Source organism: Sapajus apella, unplaced genomic scaffold, assembly GCF_009761245.1.
Source record: "Sapajus apella isolate SASKATOON/1434 unplaced genomic scaffold, GSC_monkey_1.0 scaffold14, whole genome shotgun sequence".
In the NCBI taxonomy this organism is placed as follows: domain Eukaryota; kingdom Metazoa; phylum Chordata; class Mammalia; order Primates; family Cebidae; genus Sapajus; species Sapajus apella.
In genome coordinates this window covers 29,322,536-29,349,859 of record NW_022436954.1, presented here as the reverse complement: position 1 = coordinate 29,349,859, position 27,324 = coordinate 29,322,536, and the positions used below count along the sequence as shown (strand labels likewise).

The 27,324-nt window shown below is 38.9% G+C and overlaps 1 protein-coding gene across 7 annotated transcripts in view; it reads left to right on the top strand.

Annotated features, from left to right (window-relative positions):
- The window catches only part of HIPK3 (homeodomain interacting protein kinase 3), a 100,487-nt gene that overhangs the window by 31,828 nt on the left and 41,335 nt on the right, over positions 1-27,324 (top strand). For all 7 annotated transcript variants that reach the window (XM_032283629.1, XM_032283628.1, XM_032283630.1 and 4 more), the window contains exon 2: positions 2,939-4,037. In XM_032283629.1, coding sequence (XP_032139520.1) covers positions 2,941-4,037 — 1,097 coding nt within the window. In that variant the 5' untranslated portion in view covers positions 2,939-2,940. The remainder of the gene's footprint in view (positions 1-2,938; positions 4,038-27,324) is intronic.

The following is a 27,324-nucleotide window of genomic DNA, read 5'->3' as shown; positions in this document are numbered from 1 at the left end:
TGACCTCAGGTGATTTGCCTGCCTTGGCCTCCAAAGTGCTTGGATTACAGGCGTGAGCCACCATGCCTGGCCAACTTTAGTTATCTTAAAAGCAAATTGGAAAGATACTGCTATGATTAGATAAAATATTGTAAATAAAGTGTTAAAACTGTTGAATAGTAAGTGCTCAGTAGGTGGTTGCTCTTATTTTTAGTATTATGGACATTACAGATTGTGATGGTAATCTGTTGATTCTGAGTTAAAGAACTGATGTTTGTGATTTGTTAAAGGAGTATGAGACTATACAGTTAATATAATACAGATTTTTAAATTGTAGAAAATGAAGATATTTCAACAAACCAACATTTATTGAATACCAACTCTATATCCTTGGCACTTTGCTTTAGATCTAACGTGACAGACAGATGTATACAGTGAGAAGAATTTACGAACTACTGGGAGAGCATTGAATGCTTACCTCTGTCTGGAGGGTGAGTTTGTTTCTGGAGAGGCTTCAGCAAGAAGATAATACTTTACTTTGAAATCTAAGAGAGTTTTAATAATGTTCAATAGTAGATGTGAGTCAGGGTGCAGTGGCTCATGCATGTAATCCCAGCATTTTGGAGCCTGAAATGGGAGGATCAATTGAAGCCAGGAGTTGGAGGCCACAGTGAGGTATGATTGTGCCACTGCACTGCAGTCTAGGCGAGACCTTGTGAAAAGAAGAAAGGGGGCCAGGTGCCGTGGCTCACACCCGTAATCGCAGCACTTTTAGAAGCTGAGGTGGGCAGATCACAAGGTCAAGAGATTGAGACCATCCTGGCCAACATGGTGAAACCCTGTCTCTAGTAAAATACAAAAAATTAGCCGGCATGATGGTGCACACCTGTAGTTCCAGCTACTAGGGAGGGTGAGGCAGGAGAATCGCTTGAGCCTGGGAGGCAGAAGTTGCAGTGAGCTGAGATTGTACCACTGCACTCCAGCCTGGTGACAGAGCAAGACCCTGTCTCAAAACAAAAAAAAAGAAGAAAGGGTAGATGTGTAGAAAAACATTAAGAAAACATAATGCAAAGTTCCTGTATCTGGCGTCTCAGCTTTTTATACTTGATCATTTGTATTAGGATTTTACCATTAGGGAAACTCCCAGATAATTCTGTGCAAGTAGAAAACACGGAGTATTACTTAAAGTGATGATTCTATCAAATGGTGGTTTTGATGTATGTGTTTATATATTGTTGTAGCAGACCATGTAGACGGAAGGCAGATCGAAAACCTGTGTAATTATTACTTTTTCTAGCTATGGTCCTGAGGATTCATTCTTGTATGTGTATGTTTTGAGTTCCTATAGACAGGTCAGCAGTTGCTAGGTTGATTTCATATTTTATAAATTCTGAGTTGGTTAAATAAGGTCATAGGGTAGAACATTAAGTATGCCATTATAAAACTGGATCCTTTCTTATCTATGTCATATCTGAATCAAATAATGTTTATAAAATCATTATATACTTAATGGTTGTGTGTTAAGAATGTTGGCTGTTTCACCCTCAGTAACTTTACATGCTTTTTGGATGCAGGCATAAAATAAATAGAATGTCATTCAGTCCTTGAGAACCTTAGAATGATTTTAAATCTATTTAAAATATATGAGTGAACTAAGGACTATATTTGGAGGAAGTTTAAAGGAATATCCATATAATAAAGTACAAATTCAGAAGAATGGGAACACAGATATAACTGGGTAGAAAGTCATTAACTTGTCTTTGTAATATAATGCTTTTTAAGATCAAAGGATAACATACTTAGTAAGTAGAATGTAGGATCAGCTATTCATGAAATGGGCACCCTAATTTTATTTAAAACACCTGCCAAAAGACTGGGTGTGGTGGCTCATGCCTATAATCCTAGCACTTTGGGTCAGGTAATCCACTCCCTCTCTACTAAAAATACAAAAATTAGCTGAGCGTGGTGGGGGGTGCCTGTAATCACAGCTACTCGGGAGGCTGAGGCAGAAGAATCGCTTGAACCCAGGAGGCCAAGGTTACAGTGAGCTGAGATTGCACTATTGCACTCCAGCCTGTGTAACAATGGCTAAACTCCTCAAAAAAAAAAAAGAAATCCCTGCCTCTCTCTTTCTCTCTCTCTCTATGTATATATTGTTAAAGGAGACATAGGTAATTTTTTCTTCCTGAGGCAATTCTTGGGCTTTAGGTTTAAGAAATATGGCTATAAACTATGTTTATGTACTGTGTATTTTCTTTGCTTGTCATTGGTTCATAAGTTTTAATTTGGTACTAGAATGTTTTGTCAAATTTGTACAGTTGAAGGATCTGTACTTTTTTTTTGAGATGGAGTCTTGCTCTGTCTCACAAGGTGAAGTGCAGTGGTGCAATCTCGGCTCACTGCAACCTCTGCCTTCTGGGTTCAAGTGATTCTCCTCCCTCAGCCTCCCAAGTAGCTGGGACCACAGGCATACACCAGCACGCGTAGCTAATTTTTGTATTATTATTAGAGTTGGGGTTTCTTTACCATGTTGGCCAGGCTAGTTTCGAACTCCTGACCTCAAGCCATCCAACTGCCTCAGCCTCTCAAAGTGCTGGGATTACAGTGATCTGTACTTTACTTTTGAGGGAAAATGGTTGGCATCGTTTCTAGGGCATAATGGCCATTTCAGCTTCTCAGTAAATATTTGGAAAGTAATTAAATGCGCTTGATTTTTTATTCTCAGCCTTTTAATGCAATACCCAGAAAAGCTGAAACACCAATTAACTAAAATGGAGATATTAAAGATAGTTATCTTCTCCAAGGGGAAAAAAAAACCATCTTAGTGAAAATTGATTACTTTTTTTTACAAATTGTGAATTTGACCATTAAGAATTTTGATCCTGAGATTTAAAATTTAAAAAAAAAAAATTGTTGACATTAATATTTCTTCTTTCCCTCCCCCTTTTTTTTTTGGCAGGTATGGCCTCACAAGTCTTGGTCTACCCACCATATGTTTATCAAACTCAGTCAAGTGCCTTTTGTAGTGTGAAGAAACTCAAAGTAGAGCCAAGCAGTTGCGTTTTCCAGGAAAGAAACTATCCACGGACCTATGTGAATGGTAGAGACTTTGGAAATTCTCATCCTCCCACAAAGGGTAGTGCTTTTCAGACAAAGATACCATTTAATAGACCTCGAGGACACAACTTTTCATTGCAGACAAGTGCTGTTGTGTTGAAAAACACTGCAGGTGCTACAAAGGTCATAGCAGCTCAGACGCAGCAAGCTCAAGTGCAGGCACCTCAGATTGGGGCGTGGCGAAACAGATTGCATTTCCTAGAAGGCCCCCAGAGATGTGGATTGAAGCGCAAGAGTGAGGAGTTGGATAATCATAGCAGCGCAATGCAGATTGTCGATGAATTGTCCATACTTCCTGCAATGTTGCAAACCAACATGGGAAATCCAGTGACAGTTGTGACAACTACCACAGGATCAAAACAGAATTGTACCACTGGAGAAGGTGACTATCAGTTAGTACAACATGAAGTCTTATGCTCCATGAAAAATACTTACGAAGTCCTTGATTTTCTTGGTCGAGGCACGTTTGGCCAGGTAGTTAAATGCTGGAAAAGAGGGACAAATGAAATTGTAGCAATCAAAATTTTGAAGAATCATCCTTCTTATGCACGTCAAGGTCAAATAGAAGTGAGCATATTAGCAAGGCTCAGTACTGAAAATGCTGATGAATATAACTTTGTACGAGCTTATGAATGCTTTCAGCACCGTAACCATACTTGTTTAGTGTTTGAGATGCTGGAACAAAACTTGTATGACTTTCTGAAACAAAATAAATTTAGTCCCCTGCCACTAAAAGTGATTCGGCCCATTCTTCAACAAGTGGCCACTGCACTGAAAAAATTGAAAAGTCTTGGTTTAATTCATGCTGATCTCAAGCCAGAAAATATTATGTTGGTGGATCCTGTTCGGCAGCCATACAGGGTTAAAGTAATAGACTTTGGGTCGGCCAGTCATGTATCAAAGACTGTTTGTTCAACGTATTTACAATCTCGGTACTACAGGTAGGTGACAACTGCATACTTTTTGGTTATTAACGAATGTTAAATTTCTTCTAAATGAAATAATATTGTGTGTGGTTGTGGTATAAGAGACTGCTTCAGTTAAATAAGGAAATCAAGAGAAGACCAATTTAGCTTTGTTTTAAAGAGATTTTAAAATGCAAGACATAAAATTTCCCCAAGCAGAATAGAAATCTCCACTGCAAAGTTCCATGCTAAAGACATCTGGTTATTTTTATTTTAAATGGAAGACTTGAAGGAATAATAGATGATTAATAATGATCAAACAGAAGTCTTTAAATGTTGGAAAGTATTTATTTACCGTAATTTTTGTATATATCTTTGGGCCTTTCAGTACTTGAGAGAAATAGTTTATTAAAGACGTAATCATATTTGACTGAACATTTAGAAAAATTATATACAGGTTTGAGTAGCCCCTATCTGAAACTCTTGGGACCAGAAGTATTTTGGATTTCAGATTTTTCAGATTTTGGAATATTTGCACAGCCAACTAGTTAAAGCACCGCAAATCTAATAGTTTGTTTCCTTTGGGTGTCATCTCATTGCCCAAAATGTTCAGATTTTTGGATTTGGGATACTCAATCTGTATAAGAGTTTAGAAAGTTATTCTGATTAATGATTTTAAGATTCAAATATACTTCTTTGGTTCCCATGAATCTTTAGGTCACCTGATTATAACCAATTTTATTATGTTCTATCCACATATATACTATGGGTATGCTTGGTGCTGGGAGGAAGTTAAAGAAGAAAATAATGCCCATGTAAATATTGATAAAGTGCTACAATGTCATGATTAATATAACACTATCCTGAAGTACAATAGATAGTGTGAGGGGCTAATGATTACCAAGATTCAGAATATCAAAAACTCATTCTGGAGTATAAAATGGCTTTGAATTCATAGTTTAATAACTTTGAGCATAAATTATTTTCATATAAGCCTGAATGAATTTATAATCTTGGTGTACGCCACAGCCCTACAAGGTCCAACATGATGGACCTGCCATGAAATATAGACAAATATAGGATCTGTCAATATTAGTCATTCATAAGTTAATAGATAAAAACATGCTGTTTATTGTTAGAAATGGTTAGAACATGGTGGATATAAATTTAGACCCACCAAGGGGTATTTTCTGATACTGCATCTGCCTTTGCACTGTACCTGATTACCCCTCTTGCAAGTATATGCTGTAGTGCCCAATGCAAAATAAAGGAGATATTAATTATCTCCTACACAAATCAACTCTAAATATATGCCCTACCAGTAGGTTATCAGAAGGAATTGCACATTTCTGTGACTAAGTGATAGTAAAGTTTATTAAAATATGTATTAGAGTCAGGCTTGGTGGCTCACACCTGAAGTTTGAGCAATTTGGAAAGTGGGAGGATTGCTTTAGGCCAGGAGTTTAAGACCAGCCTGGGCCACAGAGACCCTGCTTCTACCGAAAAAAAAAAAAAATAATGAGCCAGGAATGATGGTAAGTGCCTATAGTCTTAGTTACTCAAGAGGTTGAGGTAGGAGGATCCCTTGAGTGCAGGTGTTAGAGGCTACAGTGAGCTATGATAATGCCTTTGCACTCCAGCCTGAGTGATAGAGTGAAATCCTCTTGCAAACAAAAAAAAAGGATGTATTAGAAATTAGAAATACAGCCTAATATACCTCGTTTTAAAAACATTTTTATTTTTATGGATTCATAATAGGTATATATATTTATGGGGTATATGACGTTTTGATATAGGCATACAATGCATAATAATCATATCAGGGTAAATGGAATATTCTTTTTTTCAAGCATTTGTCATTTCTTTGTGTTACAAACATTCCAATTAGACTCCTTTAGTCATTTTTAAATGTGCAATTAATTGTTGACTGTGGTCACTCGGTTGTGCTATCAAATACAAGATGTTATTCTTTCTAACTATATATTTGTATCCATTAACCATCTCTACTCCCTGCCCCCAGCTACTACCCTTCCCAGACTCTGGTAACCATCATTCCACTCTATATCTCCATGAGTTCAATTGTTTTAATTTTTATCTCCCACATATGAGTTAGAATATTGTGAAGCTTTGTCTTTCTGTGCTTGGCTTATTTCACGTAACATGATGCCCTCCAGTTCCATCCATGTTGTTACAATTGACAGGATCTCATTCTTTTTCTCCATTGTGTATATGTACCGTATTTTCTTTTCTTTTCTTTTCTTTTTTTTTGAGACAGAGTCTCGCTCTGTCACCCAGGCTGGAGCACAGTGGCGCAATCTCGGCTCACTGCAACCTCCGCCTCCTGGGTTCAAGCAATTTTCCTGCCTTAAGCCTCCTGAGTAGCTGGAATTACAGGCACACACCACCATGCCTAGCTAATTTTTGTATTTTTAGTAGAGATGGGGTTTTACCACATTGGTCAGTCTGGTCTCAAACTCCTGATGACTAGTGATCCACCCTCTTTGGCCTCCCAAAGTGCTGGGATTACAGGTCTGAGCCACTTTGCCTGGCCTGTACCACATTTTCTTTATCTATTCATCTGTTGATGGACACTTACGTTCATTCCAAATCTTGGCTATTGTGAATAGTGCTGCAGTAAACATCGGATTGTAGATTTATCTTTGATATACTGACTTTCATTCTTTTGGCTCTGTATCTTAGTGTATTCTTGATTGTGTGAGTTTTAGTAGTAGAGTGCTAGATACCATTAAAACTTTTTAGATTATTTAAAATTTTAATTTTGCTGTTGTTGCAGGGTAGTAGGTCTTGCCTAATATCAGATAATTAGATTTACTTGGTATCTGTGTTCCCCAAAAGATTTTTTTCATTATGCAAGATTAGCTTTTAATTTTTTTCTGGAAAAAAATTATAAATCTTATTTAACAGTATGAGAAGAATAGTCCTTTTTTTCCCCCCCTTGGTGCTCTATGGATTCTGTCTTGAGAGCTTTTAGTAGTGAGCTAGCATATTATATAAACTCTCAGGCTTCAGCTGCTTGGGCCCTATATTTAGTTCCCTTGCTAGTAAATGACTTCACTTCATTTGGGTCCTGCATTATTCTGCATATCAGAATTACCTCATTTTCTTTATTTGAAATCTTTTCCACTGGAGTAAAAAAGAAGTCTTATTTTTTCATGCCTGAGAATGTCTATTGGTTTACTAAATCTTTCAAGGGAATAAAGGAACTCCTTTAAAAAGCAATCTAAAATGCTAAATATTTTATGATACTGGTTTCTAGCATTAGGCCTTTGTGCAAATATTAACCTTTGTATTAGGAATGAAAAAAGAATCTATGAATAATTGTTAAATACAATTAGTAGTTTCTAATTTGTGTTTATATATAAATTTAAGGTGAATAATATACCCGATGTTCAGAAGCTATACAATTGCTATGCTAAATTATAGGCTCTGTGTTTAGAGTGAAAAATAAGAGACTCTTATTTGTAAACAAAGACTAGTGCAGGCATTTTGGTCGTTGTTGCCTGGATAAAAAATTGAAAATAGACTTTATGTCATTTAGATCCAAGAGTTAGAAGAGTTAGTAAATATTAAGGTACGTTGGAAAAATATATTGTAGTCCTTAATCAAGTACTATTTTAATATCTAGTGTGATTTTGCTGGAAAATGGCAGATAGCCATTACTCTTTCAGTATTTGTTTGACTTTGGGACCCTGCCAATTCTGGCCTAGTTTATGACTAGGTTACTTACAAATCTGATTAGGCAGTAAGCTAAAGTGTCTTATACTTGATTTTTAAACCTTTGTCAAAATATTTTTTATTTCATAAATGAAAGCAGGACATGGAAACTAACCAAATTAAATATTTTTGAGCAAAGCATAGTAGCAAGGCACATATCCAGATTTCCAAGGTGAATGATTTGTGTTTAAACACAGGTTTATGTGTTATTCTATTTCTTTGTGCAATACAGAAGTGTAGTAGGGATATCTTAAAATAGACAGGGGACAGTGGCCAGAAATTGTTGACTACTATAGATGGTGAGGCTGTCTAACTCTTGCGGTGATGCAAGCCAGAAGTACATGCTAAGGGCATTGATTTGCTTAAGGTCAGCATGTTCTAAATTCAGCTGCTTGAGTATGGTTTCTGTCAAGAACACGTAGGGCTCTTAAATGCATAAAAGGCTTTAGCAGGAGAAGGTGCTGTATTTATGAGGTGTGGTGGCGACATTCAGGTCATGAATTTCCTTTTTTTTTTTAAATATAGAATTTTAGCCTGCAATACGGAGTCATTTCAGAACAGAGACAGGAAAGTGGGCTGTAAAAATACCCTGTATAGGAGTTACATTCTTTGCTAGTCTACTAATTGCTATTGAGTTTTTAAAAATGCTATTTTGCATGTAATAGTTAACAAAAAGGTATGTAATGATAAACAGCTAATTTAGACATACCTGTTCTTTAGGGCATTCTTCTCAAGCCTTCTTAGATCCAGAAGTACCAAAGGTTCTGTAACAAAGTTAAGCTACATAGGAGGACCCATAAAATAATAACTAATATTTTATATAGGGTACCTTATAATGAAACACTGTGTATGTATAATGGATCATTTTTTCAAAGTACCTTTCTATATATTTTCTAGTTTCTCACTTCTCTATGAGTCAGTTAAGACTGGGTGGCATTACTCTTTGATAAGTAGAAAACTGAGACTTACATGAGTCAGACAGGTTCAAATTCACACTGTAGGTTTAATTTAACTTCACAAATTTTGTTGAGCCCATTTTGGATGCTGGTACTGTGCTAGGTGCTAAGAATACAAAGGTGATTTATACATGTTCGTCATTTAATGGAGGGGAAGAATAGTTTGCTTCAGGAAATGCCAGGGTAGAGAGTGTGTCAAGGTGATATAGGAGCCCAAAGGAGAGCACTTAGCCTAATCTGAGGGGCCGGGAAGGCTTTTAGGGGAGAGATGACCCTAGAATGACCCTTGAGAGCAGAGCAGAGAAGGAACCAGGATTGACCGGTCTTGAACATTTTCTCTCAGTAAGCCACTCTTAATCTAAAAAATGCTCAGCATTGGGATGAAATTGCTGGTAATTTCTATATCATAAAGTAGTTATTGTTTGTTTGAGAATCTTTATTAGACAAATATAAGGTTGTCAATTGAGTTTAGTTTTAATAGAAGATTAGGAAATTCTGTAATGAAATGGTTTTCAATGCCATACCTGTGGCTGCAAATGTATAGTACTTTACTACATAAAGGACTTGACATAGACAGATGCTGCATATATCAAGCATTATATATTAACATAATGTTCTCAAGGTTCATCCATGTTGTAGGAAGTATCAATACTTATTTCTTTTTATTGCCAAATAATAAACCATTGTATACAGAGAATTTCTATTAAAAATTTTAGCAGAGCTCTTTTTTTGTTAGTTTTAAAAAACAGCTTTATTGAGATATAATTTACATACCTTCAAATTCATTCATTTAAAGTGTATAACAGCTTTTAGTATGTTTATAGTTGTGCCATCATCAACACAATCAATTAAAATTAAGTTAAAAATTTTTTTGGCCAAATTATTTCTCACCTGACATGATTTTAGAATATTTACATTACCCTCAAAAGAAGCCTCTGTGACTTTTAGCCATTGTTCCCCAGTCTGCCCATCACCCCCAGAGCCCTAAGCAACTACTAATCTACTTTCTGCCTGTGTAGGTCACCTATTCTGGACATGTCATATACATGTAATCATACAACATGTGGTCCTTTTCGACTGGCTTTTTTTTTCACTTAACATAATGTTTTCAAGGTTCATCCGTGTTGTAGGATGTATCAATACTTATTTTTATTGCCAAGTAAACCATTGTATAGATAATGTACCACATTTCATGTACACATTCACCAGTAGAATGTATTAAAATTTTATCAATGAAAAGATACGTGAGTAGAAACTGTAATATGGTCCCAGATTAAATATGAAAATATTTAGTGTCTCTAAGATGTAAAGTGTGGTGCTTGGTGCTGCTTATACTGGAGGATAACAAAACGAATCTCTGCTTTCACGATGCTTGCAATCTAATGGGTAGACAAAGAATAAAAGAAGTAGTTGGAGATGCCGGGTGCAGTGGGTCACGCCTGTAAGCTAGCACTGTGGGATGCTGAGGTGGACGGATCACCTGAGGTTGGGAGTTTGAGACCAGCGTGGCCAGCATGCTGAAACCCCATCTCTACTAAAAATTAGCCTGGCATGGTGGCAGGCGCCTGTAATCCTAGCTACTTGGGAAGTTGAGGCAGGAGAATTGCTAGAACCTGAGAGGTGGAGGTTGCAATGAGCCAAGATTGTGCCATTGTGCTCCAACCTGGGCAACAGAGCGAGACTGTCTCAAAAAAAAAGAAAAAGAAAAAGAAAAAAAAAGTAGTTGGAACAAGGAGAGCGAACAAGAGAGGCTTAAACTTTTTTGGTTCTTTTTTAACTTTTACGTTGAAATTATCTTCAATATACAAAATAAGTAAATTAGGCATACAAAAAAGTAAAAATATTACAAAGGATTCCTATGTATCCTTCACCCAGATTCCTTAATATTTCAAATGTTAATATTTGACCATCCTACTTTTATAGATCATTCTTTCTCTCTGTACACACCCACACCCATCTACCCACCCACCTACCTTTTCTTACAGGGTTTGATATGAAGCTGTTTTACCTCTAAACACTTCCTAAACATAAGGACATTCTCTTGCATAACTGCAGTACAATTATCAAAATCATCATCAGTTAACATCAATTCAATATTATTGGTTTGATGAACTATTTAAACTATTTTTTTTTTTAAGACAGGGTCTTGCTTTGTGGCCTAGCTGGAGTGCAGTGGTGCAGTCATAGCTCACTGTGACATCAAACTCCTGGGCACAAGCAATCCTTCTGCCTCATACTTCTGAGCAGCTGGGACTGTAGTCATGAGCCACCATGTGGGGCCCATATTTAAACAGTTCAAAATATGATTTGGTTTTGAGGAAATTAAAATCAGTTCAATACTGTTAGCTAATTTCCTGACTTTATTTAGATTTTGCCAACTGTCCCACTAATGGACCTTTTTTTCTGGCTCAGAATTCAGTCCTTGGTCACGTGTTACATTATTTGCCCTGTCTCATTAGCATCCTCTAATCTGGTGATACATCATAATGATGTGATGCTCATGTCTCAAAATGGAGTCACTCATGTCAAGAGGCACTGAACTCACAGCAAAGTCGCTTCCCCTTTTCCCCCCCAGCGATAAACATATATAATGGACTGCGGTGACAACACCTGATAAAACAAACCCACAGAAAGTGAAAGGTGGCTGAGATAATGAGAATAGACCCATTTGGGAGAGTCATATGCCAGGACCCGGACTTGTTCAAGACGCTTTTAGAGGCTGTGCCCAGGAGAGCTCTGAAGCTTTCTCCTGATTTTGGCATCTGCTGCCACCTGGAGAGAAGCAGCCACCACCCCCACAACTTCACCCCATCCCCGTCCAGGGCATCCTATGGACTTCAGGACCATTCAGCTCATCTGTTGGTGTGTTGGTCTCCCTAGCCAGGGTTGTGCTTTGTTCCCCTGTCTTCTGCCTCTGTGTTGATTATTGATTGCATGATTAGTCGTCTGTGAAGGCCTCACAATAAAATGTGAATTCTAGAGTATGCTGCTTGGTTGCGAAACGTTAGGGGGTAAGCTCCGCCTTCGGTCAGAGTCAGTGCACCTGCATGGAACCTCCTTCACATAGCACCCAGCTTAAGGCTGGAGAGCTGCAGCAGCTCCTTACGTCTTTCTTTTTTTTTTCTTTTTTTGAGATGGAGTCTCGAACTGTCGCCCAGGTTGTAGTGCAGTGGCGTGATCTCGGCTCACTGCAATCTCCGCCTCCTGGGTTCAAGGAATTCTCCTGCCTCAGCCTCCCGGGTAGCTGGGACGACAGGTGTGCACCACCATGCCCAGCTAATTTTTTTATATTTTTAGTAGAGACAGGGTTTCACCGTGTTGGCCCAGATGGTCTTGAACTCCTAACGCATGATCCACCCACCTCGGTTTCCCAAAGTGCTGGGATTACAGGTGTGAGCCACTGCGCCCAGTCTCTCCTTACGTCTCTCTTTGCCTTCATGCCTCTGACACTTTTGAAGCATACTTTATTTATTTATGTATTTATTGGGTGGAGTTTTGCTCTTTTTGCCCAGGCTGGAGTGCAGTGGTGTGATCTCGGCTCAGAGTAACGTCCGTCTCCCGGGTTCAAGCGATTCTCCTACCTCAGCCTCCCGATCTGGGATTACAGACATGTGCCACCATGCCTGGCAAATTTTGTATTTTTAGTACGGATGGGGTTTCTCCATGTTTATCAGGCTGGTCTTGGAACTCCTGACCTGGTGATCCACCCGCCTTGGCCTCCCAAAGTGCCGGGATTACAGGCATGAGCCGCTGTCCCGGGCTGGCTGGTTATTTTGTAGACTGTTCCTCAGTTTGATTTTTGCTGATGTTTTCTCACGATTAGATTCAGGTTTTGTGCTTTTGGCAGGAACTTCACAGAACTGATGTCGTGTACACACATATTGAGAGGCGAATGATGTCAATTTGTCCCATTATTTACGGTAAGGTTAATTTTGATCACTTGGTTGAGGTGGTGTAACTGCCAGGTTTTTTTCACTCTAAAGTTACCATTTTTTCTTTGTAATTAATAAGTACAATATCTTGTGGAGAGATACTTTCAGACTATTCACATATACTATTTTTTATCTTATTTTCACTGACCAATTTTAGCATTGTTGAGTTTGGCCTTAAACAACTGAGGTTTGCCAAATGTTTTTCTAATTCTGTAGTTCCTCTGTTAGGAATTCTTCCACAAGGAAGAGCTTTTTTCCCCTCTCTTCCTTTCTTTCAGTATGGACTCACAGATTTCTGTTTAATTCAATGGGTTGTAAATATCATTCTTTGTTTTGTTCAGCACATTATTCCAGATGGTTGAGAGACAGGATCTTTCTTTAGGCTTATTCCAGTGTCCCTGTGATACGGCCCCATCCTTCCTTCAGGGTTTACTTTCTGGCACCACAGGATGTTCTGACTTACCTTGTGCTTTTTCTGCCCAGCCCTTGGATTGGAGCTTTAAGGAGCACTTCTTCCTTTTATTGGGGAATGGTTTTTGGAAAACAGGACTTGGACACAGCCTAGGTATGCTCATTGGTCCTAAGGTATTACTTCTTTTAGGCCTTTTGTGTTAGAAAATATAGAGACTTACAAAGGCGGAGAAAGGTGAGGAAGATGCAAGAAAAGACGGAAACTAGCAGAGGTTGATTTGTGCGGTTTAAGGAAAGAAGCCTCTCCATAACGTAAAAGTGCAAGGTGGAACAGCAAGTGCAGATGCAGAAGATCTAGCTGAGGTCATTGATGAAGGTGGTGATGCTACACAATAGATTTTTAATGTAGATGAAACAGCTTTATATTGTAAGAAACTGCCAATGTAGGACTTTTATAGCTAGAGAGATGTCAATGCCTGGCTTCAGAACCTGAAAGAATAGGATTTTTTTTTTTTTTTTTTTTTTTTTTTTGAGATGGAGTCTTGCACTGCCACTCGGGCTGGAGTGCAGTGGTGTGATCTCAGTTCATGGCAACCTCCGCCTCTCAGGTTCAAGCGATTCTCCTGCCTCAGCCTTCTGAGTAGCTGGGATTACATGTTCACACCACCATGCCCAGTTAATTTTTGTATTTTAGTAGAGATAGGGTTTTACCATATTGGCCAGGCTGGTCTTGAACTCCTGATTTCAAGTGATCTGCCCTCCTTGGCCTCCCAAAGTGTTGGGATTACAGGCATGAGCCACCACACCTGGCCAGAACTGGCTAACTTTTTTGTTGAGATAATGCAGCTGGCAACTTTAAGTTGTGACCAGTGCTCATTTACCATTCTGAAAATCCCAGAGCCCTTTAGAATTATGCTAAATTGACTCTGCCTATGTTCTAGAAATGGAATACTAAAGCCTGCATTAGAGCATATCTGTTTACAGCACAGTTTACTGAATATTTTAAGCATACTGTTGAGACCTGCTCAGAAAAAAAGATTTCAAAATATTAATTTCTGCTCATTGATGAGGCACCTGGTCTCCCAAGAGCTCTGATGGAGATATATAAGGAATATAATGTTGTTTTCATGCTTGTTAACACAGCATCCATTCTGCAGCTGAAGCATCAGGAAGTCGTTTTGACTTTCAGGTCTCATTCTTTAAAAAATACATTTGATAAGGCTATAGCTGCCATAGATAGTAATTCCTCTGATGCATCTGGGCAAATAAATGGAAAGCCTTCTGGAAAGGCTTTGTTGTAGATGCCGTTAAGAGCATTCATGATTCATGGCAGCATTAACAGGAATTTGAAAGAAGTTGATTCTAACCTTCATGGATGACTTTGAGGGGTTCATGACCTCAGTGGAGAGAGTAACTGCAGATGTGGTGGAAACAGCAAGAGAACTATTAGTAGAATTAGAAGAGGAACCTGAAGATGAGACTGACTCGCTGCAATCTCACGATTAAACTTGAATAATTGACGAGTTGCTTCTTTTTTTTTTTCTTGAGACGGAGTCTCTGTTGCCCAGGCTGGAGTGCAGTGGTATGATCTCGGCTCACTGCAACTTCTGCCTCCTGGGTTCAAGCGATTCTCCTGCCTCAGCCTCCCTAGTAGCTGGAATTACAGGCACCTGCTACCATGCCAGGCTAATTTTTGTATTTTTAGTAGAGACTAGGTTTATCATGTTGGCCAGGCTGGTCTTGAGCTCCTGATCTCAAGTGGCCAGCTTGTCTCGGCCTCCCTAAGTGTTGGGATTACAGGTGTGAGCCACTGCTTCTGCTCTAGACGAGTTGCTTCTTATGGACAAACAAAGAAAGTGGTTTCTTGAGATGGAGTCTAATCCTGGTGAAGATGCTGTGAATATTATTGAAATGATCGCCAAGGATTTAGGCTATTATGTCAACTTAGTTGATAAAGCCAGCAGCAAGGTTTGAGAGAATTGGCTCCAATTTTGAAATAAGTTCTTCTGTGGGTAAAACATCATTAAATAGCATTGAATGTTACAGAGAAGTCTTTCGTAAAAGAGCAAATCATTGTGGCAAACTTTACTGTAGTCTTTAAGAAATTGTTGGCTGGGTGTGGTGGCTCACACCTGTAATCCTAGCACTTTGGGGAGGCTGAGGCGGGAGGATCACTTGAGCCCAGAAGTTTGATACTAGCCTGGGCAACCTCGTGAGACCTCATGTCTACAAAAACAAAAATTAGCCAAGCTTGGTAGTGCGCATCTGTAGTACCAGCTTCTTGGAGGCTGAAGTGGGAGTACTTCTTGTGCCTGGGAGGCAGAGGTTGCAGCGAGCAGAGATTGTGCCGCTGCACTCCAGTCTGGGTGACAGAGTGAGACCCCGTCTCCAAAAAAAAAAAAGAAAAAAAAAAAAGGACTTCTCGAAGCTGCTTAAGCTTTCAGCTTCACCATCCTGTTGAGTCAGCAGACATCAACATTGAGGTGAGACCCTCCACCAGCAGAACTTGCTGAAGGCTCAGATACCTGTTAGCATTTTTTAGCTATCAAGTATTTTTAAATTAAGGTCTATACTTTTTTTTTTTTAGGACATAATGTTGTTGCATATTTAATAGACTACAATATAGTATAAACATAACTTTTATATGTACTGGGAAATCAAAAAATTTGTGAATCTCTTTATTGGGGTATTTGCTTTTATTGTGTGGTCTAGAATTAAACCTGCCGTATCTCTGAGGTATGCCAGTATGTTGATGTATTTGTGGGTGTTTATGTGTATAGTATTTTTTTGTTTTTTGAGAGTCTCAGTCACTCAAGCTGGAGTGCAGTGACATGATCTTGGCCCACTGCAGCCTCCACCTCCCGGGCTCATGTGATCTTCCCACCTCAGCCTCCTGAGTAACTGGGACTTCAGGTGTGCACTATCACGCCTGTCTAATTTTTGTATTGTTTTGTAGAGGTGGGGTTTTGCCATGTGGCCCAGGCTGAGCTCAAGCAATCTGCCTGTGTTGGTCTCCCCAAGTGCTAGAATTACAGGTGTAAGCCACCACACCCAGTTTTATGTGTATATTTTTGTGTCTGTTTGTATATTAAAATAACAAATTCATGCTGATATGTTCAGTTTTGATACCTGAGAGTTCATTCTTTCTTCTTATGTGTAATCCCTCATTTGACACCAAGAAACTAGCTCTCAGCCACAGTGTGTTACTTATTTGCTTAATTCTGGAATACATTTAAAGGAGTTTTAGAATTGTTCACCCCTACCACTGCTAATTTGGTAACCAGAGTACAACATTTATTTATAGCTCTTTTATTCTTTAGCCTTAGACTTGGAGTGTGTAGTCAAAATACTATGTACCAAAGTTACTTAGGTTAGTTCTTGCCCAAACTCCTTCTCTCCCACCTTCAGTGTGATTATGTTATTATTTTTGAAATATAGTTAAGTTCATTCATTTCTGTTTGTATTCCATTTGGGGTCTCTTATGTCCTTGTTGATTGATTGATTTCACCATGTGCAACATTAACATGGTTCTAAAAATCAGAATGAAGGGCGAGGTATAGTGTCTTGTGCCTGTAATCCCAGCACTTCGGTAGGCCAAAGAGGGAGGATTGCCTGAGCCCAGGAGTTCAAGACCAGCCTGGGCAACATATTGGGACCCCACCTCTATAAAAAAAAAAATAAAAAATAAGTGGGCATGGTGGAGCACACCTGTAATCCCAGCTACCTGGGAGGCTGAGGTGGGAGGATTGCTTGACCCCAGGAAATCAAGGCTGCAGTGAACCGTGATTGTGCCACTGCACTTCAGCCTGGGCAAGAGAGTGAGACTCTGTCTGACTCACACACACACACACACACACACACACACACAAACAAACACACAAACACACACTACAGTACCTTGCTTAGAACATTGTCCTTGGACTCTATGCCATGGGAATATATTTTAGATAGGTCTCTTAAATACTTTTATATGTACTGGGAAACCACAAATTTGTGTGACTCAAGAGACCTGTACGGTACCTAACGAATGAAACTCCTTAGAAAGAGGGAGAGGGAGAAGAAATACTATTACTTTGCTATGTACTAAATTCTGTTCATTTGGAAACAGCACTGGAATCAATCTAGATATGCAAAGTGTTAGATCCTCTAATGGTTATCTAGAATCCCTTTCAGTTCCAGAATTCCATGATTCCTGTGTGCCTAGACACTTGTAATCCCTAGATTCCTTCCTTCCCAATTTTTTCCTAACTTCCCTTCATTGCTTCCTGAAATGAAAAATGGTATCATGTTTCACATTAATCATTTTTCTACATTTTAATGAATCCATATTTGATTCTCTCCAATGAACTTCTCTGTGATAATTCCTTACTTTTTTTTTTTTTTTTTTGAGAAGGAGTCTTACTCTTTTTCCCAGGCTGGTGTGCAGTGGCACAGTCCCATCAGCCTCTCAAGTAGATGGGATTACAGGCACCTGCCAACACATCTGGCTAAGTTTTATGTTTTAGTAGAGAAGAGGTTTTACTATGTGGTCAGAATGGTCTCGAACTCCTGACCTCAAGCGATCCACCCCCTCCTCAGCCTCCCAAAGTGCTGGGATTATAGGCATGAGTCACCACAGCCAGCCACTTATTTCTTTTAATATAATGATAAATCAGTGCATTTGATTCAATAAGTGATTTCAGTAATATGAAGAAGATAATAATATAATCAAATTTGTGTAGAACGAGTGGACAAGGAGCTCTGAATTTTCATCTTAATGTTATTATTGATTTTTATATATGACTTTTGAGGAAGCTACTTAATTTTATACGTTTGTGCATTAATGAGTTAAAGTAGATTTTACTATTCTCTTATGTGTGATATTAGATTGTAAGACAGTAATATATAGATGTTAAAGAATACTAGTTAAACATAGGGCAAAAACATCTTTTAAAAGCTTGGTCACAAAGTGGATTTATTTAATTTTGTATGCTGTAGCTGTAAAATGTGTAAAAAATATAATACCACGTAAACCAGGCTGATCTGTCATTTTATATCAGGTTTTAATGGCTATACTTAAGAATTGTTGCTGGGTACGGTGGCTCACACCTGTAATCCCAGCATTTTGGGAGGCTGAGGCCGGTGGGTGACGAGGTCAGGAGTTCGAGAGCAGCCTGACCAACATGGTGAAACCCCAGCTCTACTAAAAATACAAAAATTAGCTGGGTGTGGTGGCACATTCTGTAATCCCAGCTACCCAGGAGGCCAAGGCAGGAGAATCACTTGAACCTGGTTGGTGGAGGTTGCAGTGAGCCGAGATTAGCCACTGTACTCCAGCCTGGGTGACAGAGCAAGACTCCATATTAAAAAAAAAAAAAGAATTGTTTATACCTGTTAGATGTGGTTGTCTTTTGGTATCTGAGGGATTGGTTCCAGGACCCCCCACGGATATCAAAATCTACAGACACTCAAGTCCATTATATAAAGCAGCATAGTATTTCCACATAACCTATGCACAGCTTCCTGTATACTTTAAATCATCTCTAGATTACTTGTAATGCCTAATACAATGTAAGTGCTTTGTAAGCAGTTAATATACTGTATTGTTTAGGGAATATTTACAAAGAAAAAGGTCTGTATCTGTTCTGTATAGATAGGACCATCCATTTTCCAATTTGTGCTTGGTTAAGACCATGAATGTAGAACCTACAGGTACAGAAGGCTGACTGTAGTTACTCATCGTTAAAAGAAGACTTTAGTGGTAGTTTAAAAATTTTTGGAATAAAAGCCTTTAACGTCAAAGGTTATTAGTTTTTTCCTTGTGCTATATGTGTAGCTTTGTTTGTTTATTTATTTGAGAGGGAGTCTTGCTCCTATAGTCCAGGCTGGAGTGCAGTGGTGTGATCTCGGCTTACTGCAACCTGTGCCTCCCAGGTTCAAGCGATTCTCCTGCCTTAGCCTTCCAAGTAGCTGGGATTACAGATGCATGCCACCACACTGGGCTAATTTTTGTATTTTCAATAGTGATGGAGTTTCATCACCATGTTGCCCAGGCTGGTCTCAAACTCCTGACCTTGCGATCTGCCCCCCTTGGCCTCCCAAAGTGCTTGGGATTACAGGTATGAGCCACCATGCCCAGCCTGTAGCTTTGTTTTAAAGGTACATATAGCTTCATGAATATACTGTGTCAATAGGATGTAATGGCATCATGGATTAGATGTCCTTCCTGACCTCACACACTTCAAAATGTCTACACCTATTTGTTTCTGAGTCTTCAGCATTTTCCTGTGAATGGAATTCAGCACCCTGAATGTTATTAACAGCATGTGTGCTACCATGGAAGAATGCCAGCTCAGTGGACAGTGAATAATTTAGGCATCAGCTGGTGTGGCAAGATTGTATTACTTACGACAGAGAATCTAATATGTGCTAAACTTTGACGTTAAAAGGAACAAACATTTCTTTTGTGAGAAAGCATTGCATTACAAAGAATATTGTGTGTATTTATCTAAAAAGCAGTATATTAAATTAAAAATTATTTGGTTAAATATTTTTTAAATTAAAGTAATGGAAGTTTTCTGTCAGACAAAATTCAATAACAGAGAAAGGATATGAAGTAGGAACAATTTCTCCTTTTATATTGTGGCTGTATTTTATAATGTGACAAAATATACATTATACTTCATTTAACCAGAGAATTGTTAGGTCAAGGCATATGCACCTTCTGCTGATGGACACTGCCAAATTTCCTTCAGAAATAAGCTAGTCCGGTTTATCATGTTATCAGTAGTGTGAAAATGCCCTCCCCCCTTTTTTTTTTTCACATTCTTATCATCACAGGGATATTTCTGGGGTCTTTCACAGTATTGGCTTTGAATAGGCAAAAAATAACACCTTTTTTATTTTTGTTTTTTGAGATGGAGTCTCGCTGTGTTGTGCTGGAGTGCAGTGGCACGATCTTGGCATATTGCAGCCCTCACCTCCCAGGTTCAGATGATTCTCCTGCTTCACCCTCCCACGTAGCTGAGATTACAGGCATGTGCCACCATGCCTGGCTAATTTTTGTATTTTTGGTAGAGGCGGGGTTTCACCATGTTGGCCAGGTTGGTCTCACACTCTTGACCTCAAGTGATCCACACGCCTTGGCCTCCCAAAATGCTGGGATTACAGGCATGAGCCACTGTTCCTGGTTTAATTTTAATTTTAATTTTTCACTACTCTGTATTACCTTGAAAGAAGTTTTAGGTCTGCTTTCTCTTTCATATGTTATTAAGGTAGATACTATTTTATATGGGGAGTAAGAATCTAAAAGTAAACAATTCGTAAAATAATGACATTTACTGACTACTTAGATTCAGCCACTGTGCTACAAACTTTACATAATTACCCTTTAGTCTGACAACAGCCATAATAGATGATAACACTGTCTTCATTTTACAAATAGGGACAATGAAATTCAGATATGTTAAGCAGCTTACCCAGTGGTACAGAGCCAATAAATTGCAGAGCTATGATTTGATCTCAGTTGTGCATTTCTATTTTCCACCATCCCTCTCCAAGGATTTTCTCTCGTCCTCTTGAAAATCTCTTGAGAACACTTATGAGTTATTTGTTAATCACCAAATCTGGTAGATTTTTGGTTTGTTTTTAAAGTCCTCATCTGCATGGACCTTTATCATTCAGCACAATTAGTGCTATATATTATTGAAACTATCTTTCCTGGCTTCCTAAACAATTTGTTGCTTTTTGTTTTTTTGGAGACAGTCTTGCTCTGTCATCCAGGCTGGAGTGTAGTGGTGTGATCATGGCTCACTGCAGCTATATGTTGCCCAGGCTGGTCTTGGACTCCTGGGTGCAAGCTATCCTTCTGCCTCAGCCTCCTGAGTAGGTGGGTCTACAGGTGGGCATGTCATTGCACCTGGCTGGAAGCACACAATTTTAAAGCTGAAGATATTTTAGAAAACATTTACATAGACATTTCATCTAACCTAATTTATAGAAGAGGACTGAAATCCAATATACTTAAGTGAGAATTGATATATCAACATTTATAGGTAGCTTTTTTTTTTTTTTTTTTTTGAGACGGAGTCTCTCTCTGTTTCCCAGGCTGGAGTGCGGTGGTGCAATTTCGGCTCACAGCAACCTCTGCCTCCCAGGTTCAAGTGATTCTCGTGCCTCAACCTCCCAATTAGCTTGGATTACAGGCACTCAGCCCCATGCCAGGCTAATTTTTTTTTGTATTTTTAGTGGAGATGGCGTTTCACCATGTTAGCCAGGATGGTCTCGATCTCCTCACCTCATGATCTGCCTGCCTCAGCCTCCAAAAGTGCTGAGATTATAGGTGTGAGCCACCATGCGTGGCCTAGATAACTCTTTTACTTAATTTTTACATGTATGTTATAGTAATGTATTTGATTTTGACTAATAGTAAAAATAAAATCCTTTTAATCTAAGGAAATCATTCATTGTAAATGGTTAAATATAATTGTAGAACTTGTCAATTTGTGATTGTAAAAACAGGATACTGTTTTTAAACAAAATACTTAGAAAATAAATCATTGAGAGAATTTTTGCTTGTAATATGATTTTGAAGCTGTCTAACATGACAGAAATGTGTTTAAATTTATGAAAGATTTTATTTTTTCTAAATTGCTTTTTTTAAAAAAATTTGTCTTAAAACCATGAAATAATATGTTTATATCTGATATGCTAAATAATAAGTAATTATTTCCGTATTTATTCATAGGCTTATAATTTTAGTTCTGACACTTATTTTGTCACCTTGAGCAAGTTGTTTAGCCTTTCTTAGCCTCGGTTTAGCCATTTGTAATGTAATGATGATAATAACTACCTCAGAGGTTGTTGTGAAGATTAAACTCTGTAATGTATGTAAAGTATTTAATACAGTCTTGGGACATTGTGTACATTTTATAGGTAGAAGCTATTAAAAAAAGGTGGCATGGTTTAAAAGAAAATTATACAGTAGTAATGATATGATGGTAGAGAGTCTCCCATAGTTGTTTCCTGGTAGCTTGCTTTTGGTATTATGTGCTATTGTTGCTTTTCAGAGAAGAATCTTTGAAAGCTTACGGGAAGTTGCTTTGAAGCTTACAGGAAGTTGCTTTGTATGAATCATGATAGAGGCATCATTTTTCTCTCTTCTTTTTGAGTTGGAGTCTCGCTTTGTCACCCATGCTGGAGTGCAGTGGCACGATCTCGGCTCGCTGCAACCTCAGCCTCCCCAGCCCAAGAAGTTCTCCCTGTCTCAGTCTCCTAAATAGCTGGGATTATAGGCACCCACTACTACACCTGGCTAGTTTTTGTATTTTTTAGTAGAGAAGGGGTTGCCATGTTGGCCAGGCTGGTCTTGAACTCTTGACATCAGATGATCCGCCCGCCTCAGCCTCCCACAGTGCTGGGATTACAGGCTTGAGCCACCGTGCCTGACCAGATGGGTTCATTGTTAGATAAATGATTTTATTGAATTGTAAGATAGTTTAAAGTGTGCAGATAGTATGTCAACACCTTGGTAAACATTTATAATATGAACACACTTATATAAGCACTACCCAAGACAGGTTTATTGACTATTTGTATATTTATCAAATGTGTTTTGACTTCATATATGTGCTTGGTTGTTTTATTCTTGTTGGTTGTGTGTGTGAGAGACAGAGATTTTAAAAGATATGCTCAGTATGTAACCTTTCGGAAAATATCTTCAATACATGGTCTTAATTTTAATAATTTTAATATAGTTTAATATGTTTTTACTTTTCAAAGATTTCTCTTATGATTATGATTGCTATTGTGTCCTATTTTAAGAAGTGTTGGCCGTATTTGGGAGCTCATTCCTGTAATCCCAGCACTTGGGGAGGCCGAGGTGGGTGAATCACCTGAGGTCAGGAGTTGGAGACCAGTCTGGCCAACATGGTGAAACCCTGTCTCTACTAAAAAAACAGAAAAATTAGCTGAGTGTGGTGGCAGGCACCTGTGATCCCAGCTACTTGGGAGGCTGAGGCAGGAGAATCACTTGAACGCAGGAGGCCGAGATCACGCCATTGCACTCCAGCCTGTGGAGTTTTGTTTTTTAGCATTGGCCCTTGGGTGTGAAAAATTCTGGCAAGCGCAAAACTCTGTCTGGAAAAAAAAAAAAAAAAAAAAAAAGATGGAGTGTTTACCTTCTCTAAAGTAACTGTGATATTTTCCTGTTTCCTTTTTAAAGCTTTATTCTTTCCACCTTTTACATTTAGATTTGCCACCCATCAGGAATTGATTTTTGTGTACAATATGAGGTAGAGATTAAGATGCATATTTTTCCCACTTTAATTGAGGCTATCCCTTAACTGTGGCTATCCCTTAACTGAGCACCATTTATTATTCCACTGCATAGCAATGACAGCTGCCATATTCATAAATCAGGTGACCTTATATGTATGTATCTATCTGTTTTTAGACTTTTTATTCTGTTCTGTTCATCATTTTGACTGTTCTTCTGCTGGTGTCAGTGTCATTACCGTAACTGATAGTGTAAATTCTCCTGATTGTTCTTCAAGGGCCTGATTTTTGATCCTTTGCATTTCTAGATGAATTTTATAAACTGTCAATTTCTGCAAAGCTACTTAAATTTTCACCTAAGTATGTTTTGAGAGTTACTTTCTGTCAGCACCTTAATTATATCATTTCATTTAATTCTGCCTTCTATTATTTCTATAGAAAATTGGCTACTTTGATGGCAGTATGTCCTTTTCCCCCTCTGGCTGCATTTAAGGTTTTTGTCTTTTGTTTAAGTGCTTGACCTACAAGTGTGTGCCTGGGTGTGTGTGTGTGTGTGTGTGTGTGTGTGTGTGTGCATGCATGTGTGTGCGCACTTCTGCCCCAGTTTGGGGAAATTTTGCAAGTATTTCTTTTAACTTTCTTTTAACATTTTCTTTTTCTCTTTTGCTTCTGGCATTTACTAGTTCTAGATAGAAGACTTTAAAAATGACCTGTTTATTTCTGATGTTTTCCCTGCCCTCGGTTTTCATCTGTGTATTTTCAATCTGGCCTATCTTTTAGAAATTCCTCCTCTCACTGATATTTGCTGGAAACTTTTCAAAAGTAATAGTAATAATAAAATAAAAAGGATGGATTTGAGAAGAAAAATTATCTGAAAAGGAATTTAGAGGAAAGAGGCTTTATTCCAGTGAGCGGTTTACAAACTAGTAAGACACAGCCTTCTGTGTAAAATGAAGATGCTTTCTAGAGAACAAAGGGAGGGATTGTCTTTTTATTTATTTATTTATTTGCCCAGCGATCACCCTCAACTTGAGGGAGGGATTGTCTTTTATAGAGGTCCCACCCAGGATCCCACTCAGGTCCATTTATGCAAATGAAGGATTCATACTTACTCCCTTCTTCCCTCCCTCCCTCCTTCTCTTTTGGTAGAGACGGAGTCTTGCCATGTTGCCCAGCCTGACCTCCTAACTTGTACCCTCAAGTGATGCTCCCACCTCCCAAAGTGTTGGCATTACAGGTGTGCCACCACGCCCAGCCCAAATTTGCTTAGTTCTGATTGGTTGACATTTGGTTGAGCTCTGATTGGTCAATGCAGGTCACAGTCTATTGGTTGGTTCAGGAACAGTATATAGGAACAGGAAGCTATGAAAGTCCCAAAGTTAAACAGACACATAGGTTTCCCTGGAACTCATAGTAAGTGTGTGACCTCTAGTCAGCAAATGGCTGCTTGACTCTGTTTTTAATTTAGTCCCAATTAACCACTCAGGATCCATCTTGAAGGATTGGCTCTTTCGAGGTTCACAGATTATACAGCAAACACACATAGACCCACCACCTGGATTCTACAGTTAACATTTTGCAACATTTTCTTTGTCCTATCTTTCCCTCTATCCATTTATCAATCCATCTTTATCTTATGAAGCAATTCAAAGTAAGTTATAGATACCAGTACACTGTACTGCTAAACACTTCAGCATGTAAACCATAAAGTAAAGCCAAAATTTTGTTTATGGTTTTTTTTTTGAAGGTAAATTTTATATATAGTGAGATATACAGGTGATGTTTATAAGTCAAGTTATGGGCAGCCATTTATTGAATTTGTTTTTTAAAAAGTAGAGTCCAGTTTTCTGCTGAAATTCTCTGCCATTTTATTGAACATTTCTATTATTATTTTTAAGTCCCTGTTTTATAATTTCTTTTTTCTTTTCTTTTCTTTTTTTTTTTTTTTTTTTGAGACAGTGTCTCGCTCTGTCACCTACACTGGCATGTAGTGGCGTGATCTTGGCTCACTGCAACCTCCACCTCCTGGGTTCAAGCGATTCTGCTGCCTCAGCCTCCTGAGTAGCTGGGATTACAGGCATGTGCCACCACACCTGGCTAATTTTTTGTAATTTTATTAGAGATGGGGTTTCACCATGTTGGCTAGGCTGGTCTCGAACTCCTGACCTCAAGTGATCCACCTGTAGCCTCCCAAAATGCTGGAGTGCTGAAATTACAGGCATGAGCCACTGTGCCTGGCCCCATTTTATAATTTCAATAGCTGGATAACCGTGGGGATGCTTCTATCAATATCTTTTTCCCTTTTGGTTTTTGGCATTTGGTTATATTTCTTGTTAGACTGGCAACTTTATTTTTTAGCATTGGCCCTTGGGTATGAAAAATTCTTGAGCTGTGCTGTTCAATATGGTAGCCACTAATCACTGTGGCTGTCTGTCTGTCTGTCTAGCTATCTATCTATTTATCTACCTATCTTCTATTTACTTATTCATTTATTGAGAGAGGATCTTGCTGTGTCACCCAGGTTGGAGTGCAGTGGCACCATCTTGGCTTACTGCAACTTCCACCTCCTGGGTTCAAGTGATTCTCCTGGCTCTCAGCCTCTCGAGAAGCTGGGATTACAGGTGTGTGACACTATGGCTCAGCTAATTTTTGTATTTTTAGCGGAGATGGAGTTTTGCTATGTTGGCCAGGCTGGTCTCAAACTCCTGGCATCAAGTGATCTGCCCAACTTGTCCTCCCAGAATGCTGAAATTACAGGCATGAGCCACTGTGCCCAGCCTATTTAAGTTTAAATTAATTAAAATTAAATAGATTTTACAATTCAATTTCTCAGTTACATTAGCCACATTTTAGGGGCTTAATAGCTACATGTGCAGATAGAAATAGTACAAGTAGTACAGATAAGGAACATTTCCATTGTTGCAGAAAGTTCTGTAGGATGGTGCTATGCTAGTGACTCTAGATGATAATATCTTTCTCCACAGAAAATGCAGTTTTATGTTGGAAGGCAGTTCAAATAGGTAGATCATGTTGTTCTAAGGGAGACCAGTCTATTTCAGTTTGTCTTTGTTCCAGTAGGTTCAGCCCCTTGTGGTTTCACTTGAAAAGCCTGAGGCATTCTGCCAAGGCCCCTCTTCCTTGGCAAGTTCTGAACTCCAGCTTTTGTTTTGCCAGCCCAGTGGGATGGCTACAGGCTCTTGGCTACTACTTTCTGTTCAGCCTCTATGCCTTACTTTGAATTGATGAATACCTTAAGGATATATAAGGCCCACTTTAGTAAGTTTTCTCTTTACTCTGCGATTTTGTTCTCTCAGGTCCTAGCTGTTTTCTCTGCTCTCTGATGACTTTGCACATTCTTTTTTAAATTGTTTTTTGTTTTTTTTGAGATGAAGCCTAGGTCTTGCTAATGGCCTAGGCTAGAGTGCAGTGGTGAGATCACAGCTTACCACAGCATTGACCTCTTGGGCTCCAGTGATCCTCCCACCTCAGCCTCCTGAGTGGCTGGGACACAGGCATGAGCCACTACACCTGACCCATTTTTTCATTTTGTGTAGAGACAAGGTCCTGCTATGTTGCCCAGACTGGTCTCAACTCCTGAGCTCAAGTGATCCTCTAACCTTGACCTCCCAAAGTGCCGGGATTACAGGTGTCAGCCGCCATGCCTGGCCTTTTTTGTTTGTTTTCAAATAGACTATTTTATAGAGTACTTTCAGGTTCACAGAAAAATTGAGCAGAAAGTACTGAGTTCCTGTATACCTGCTGCCTCTATACACATACAGCCTGCCACTATTGACATCCTGTACCACAGTGTACATTTGTTAGGATTGATGAGCCTCCATTGATGCATTGCTATCACTCAAAGTCAGAAAATATATCCTTTTTTGTTTTTATTTTGAAAGAGACAGAGTCTTGGCCATGTGCAGTGGCATATACCTATAATCCCAGCACTCACTTTGGGAGGCTGAGACGGGAGTATCGCTTGAGGCCAGGAGTTTATGAACAACCTGGGCAACATAGCAAGACCCTGTCTCCACA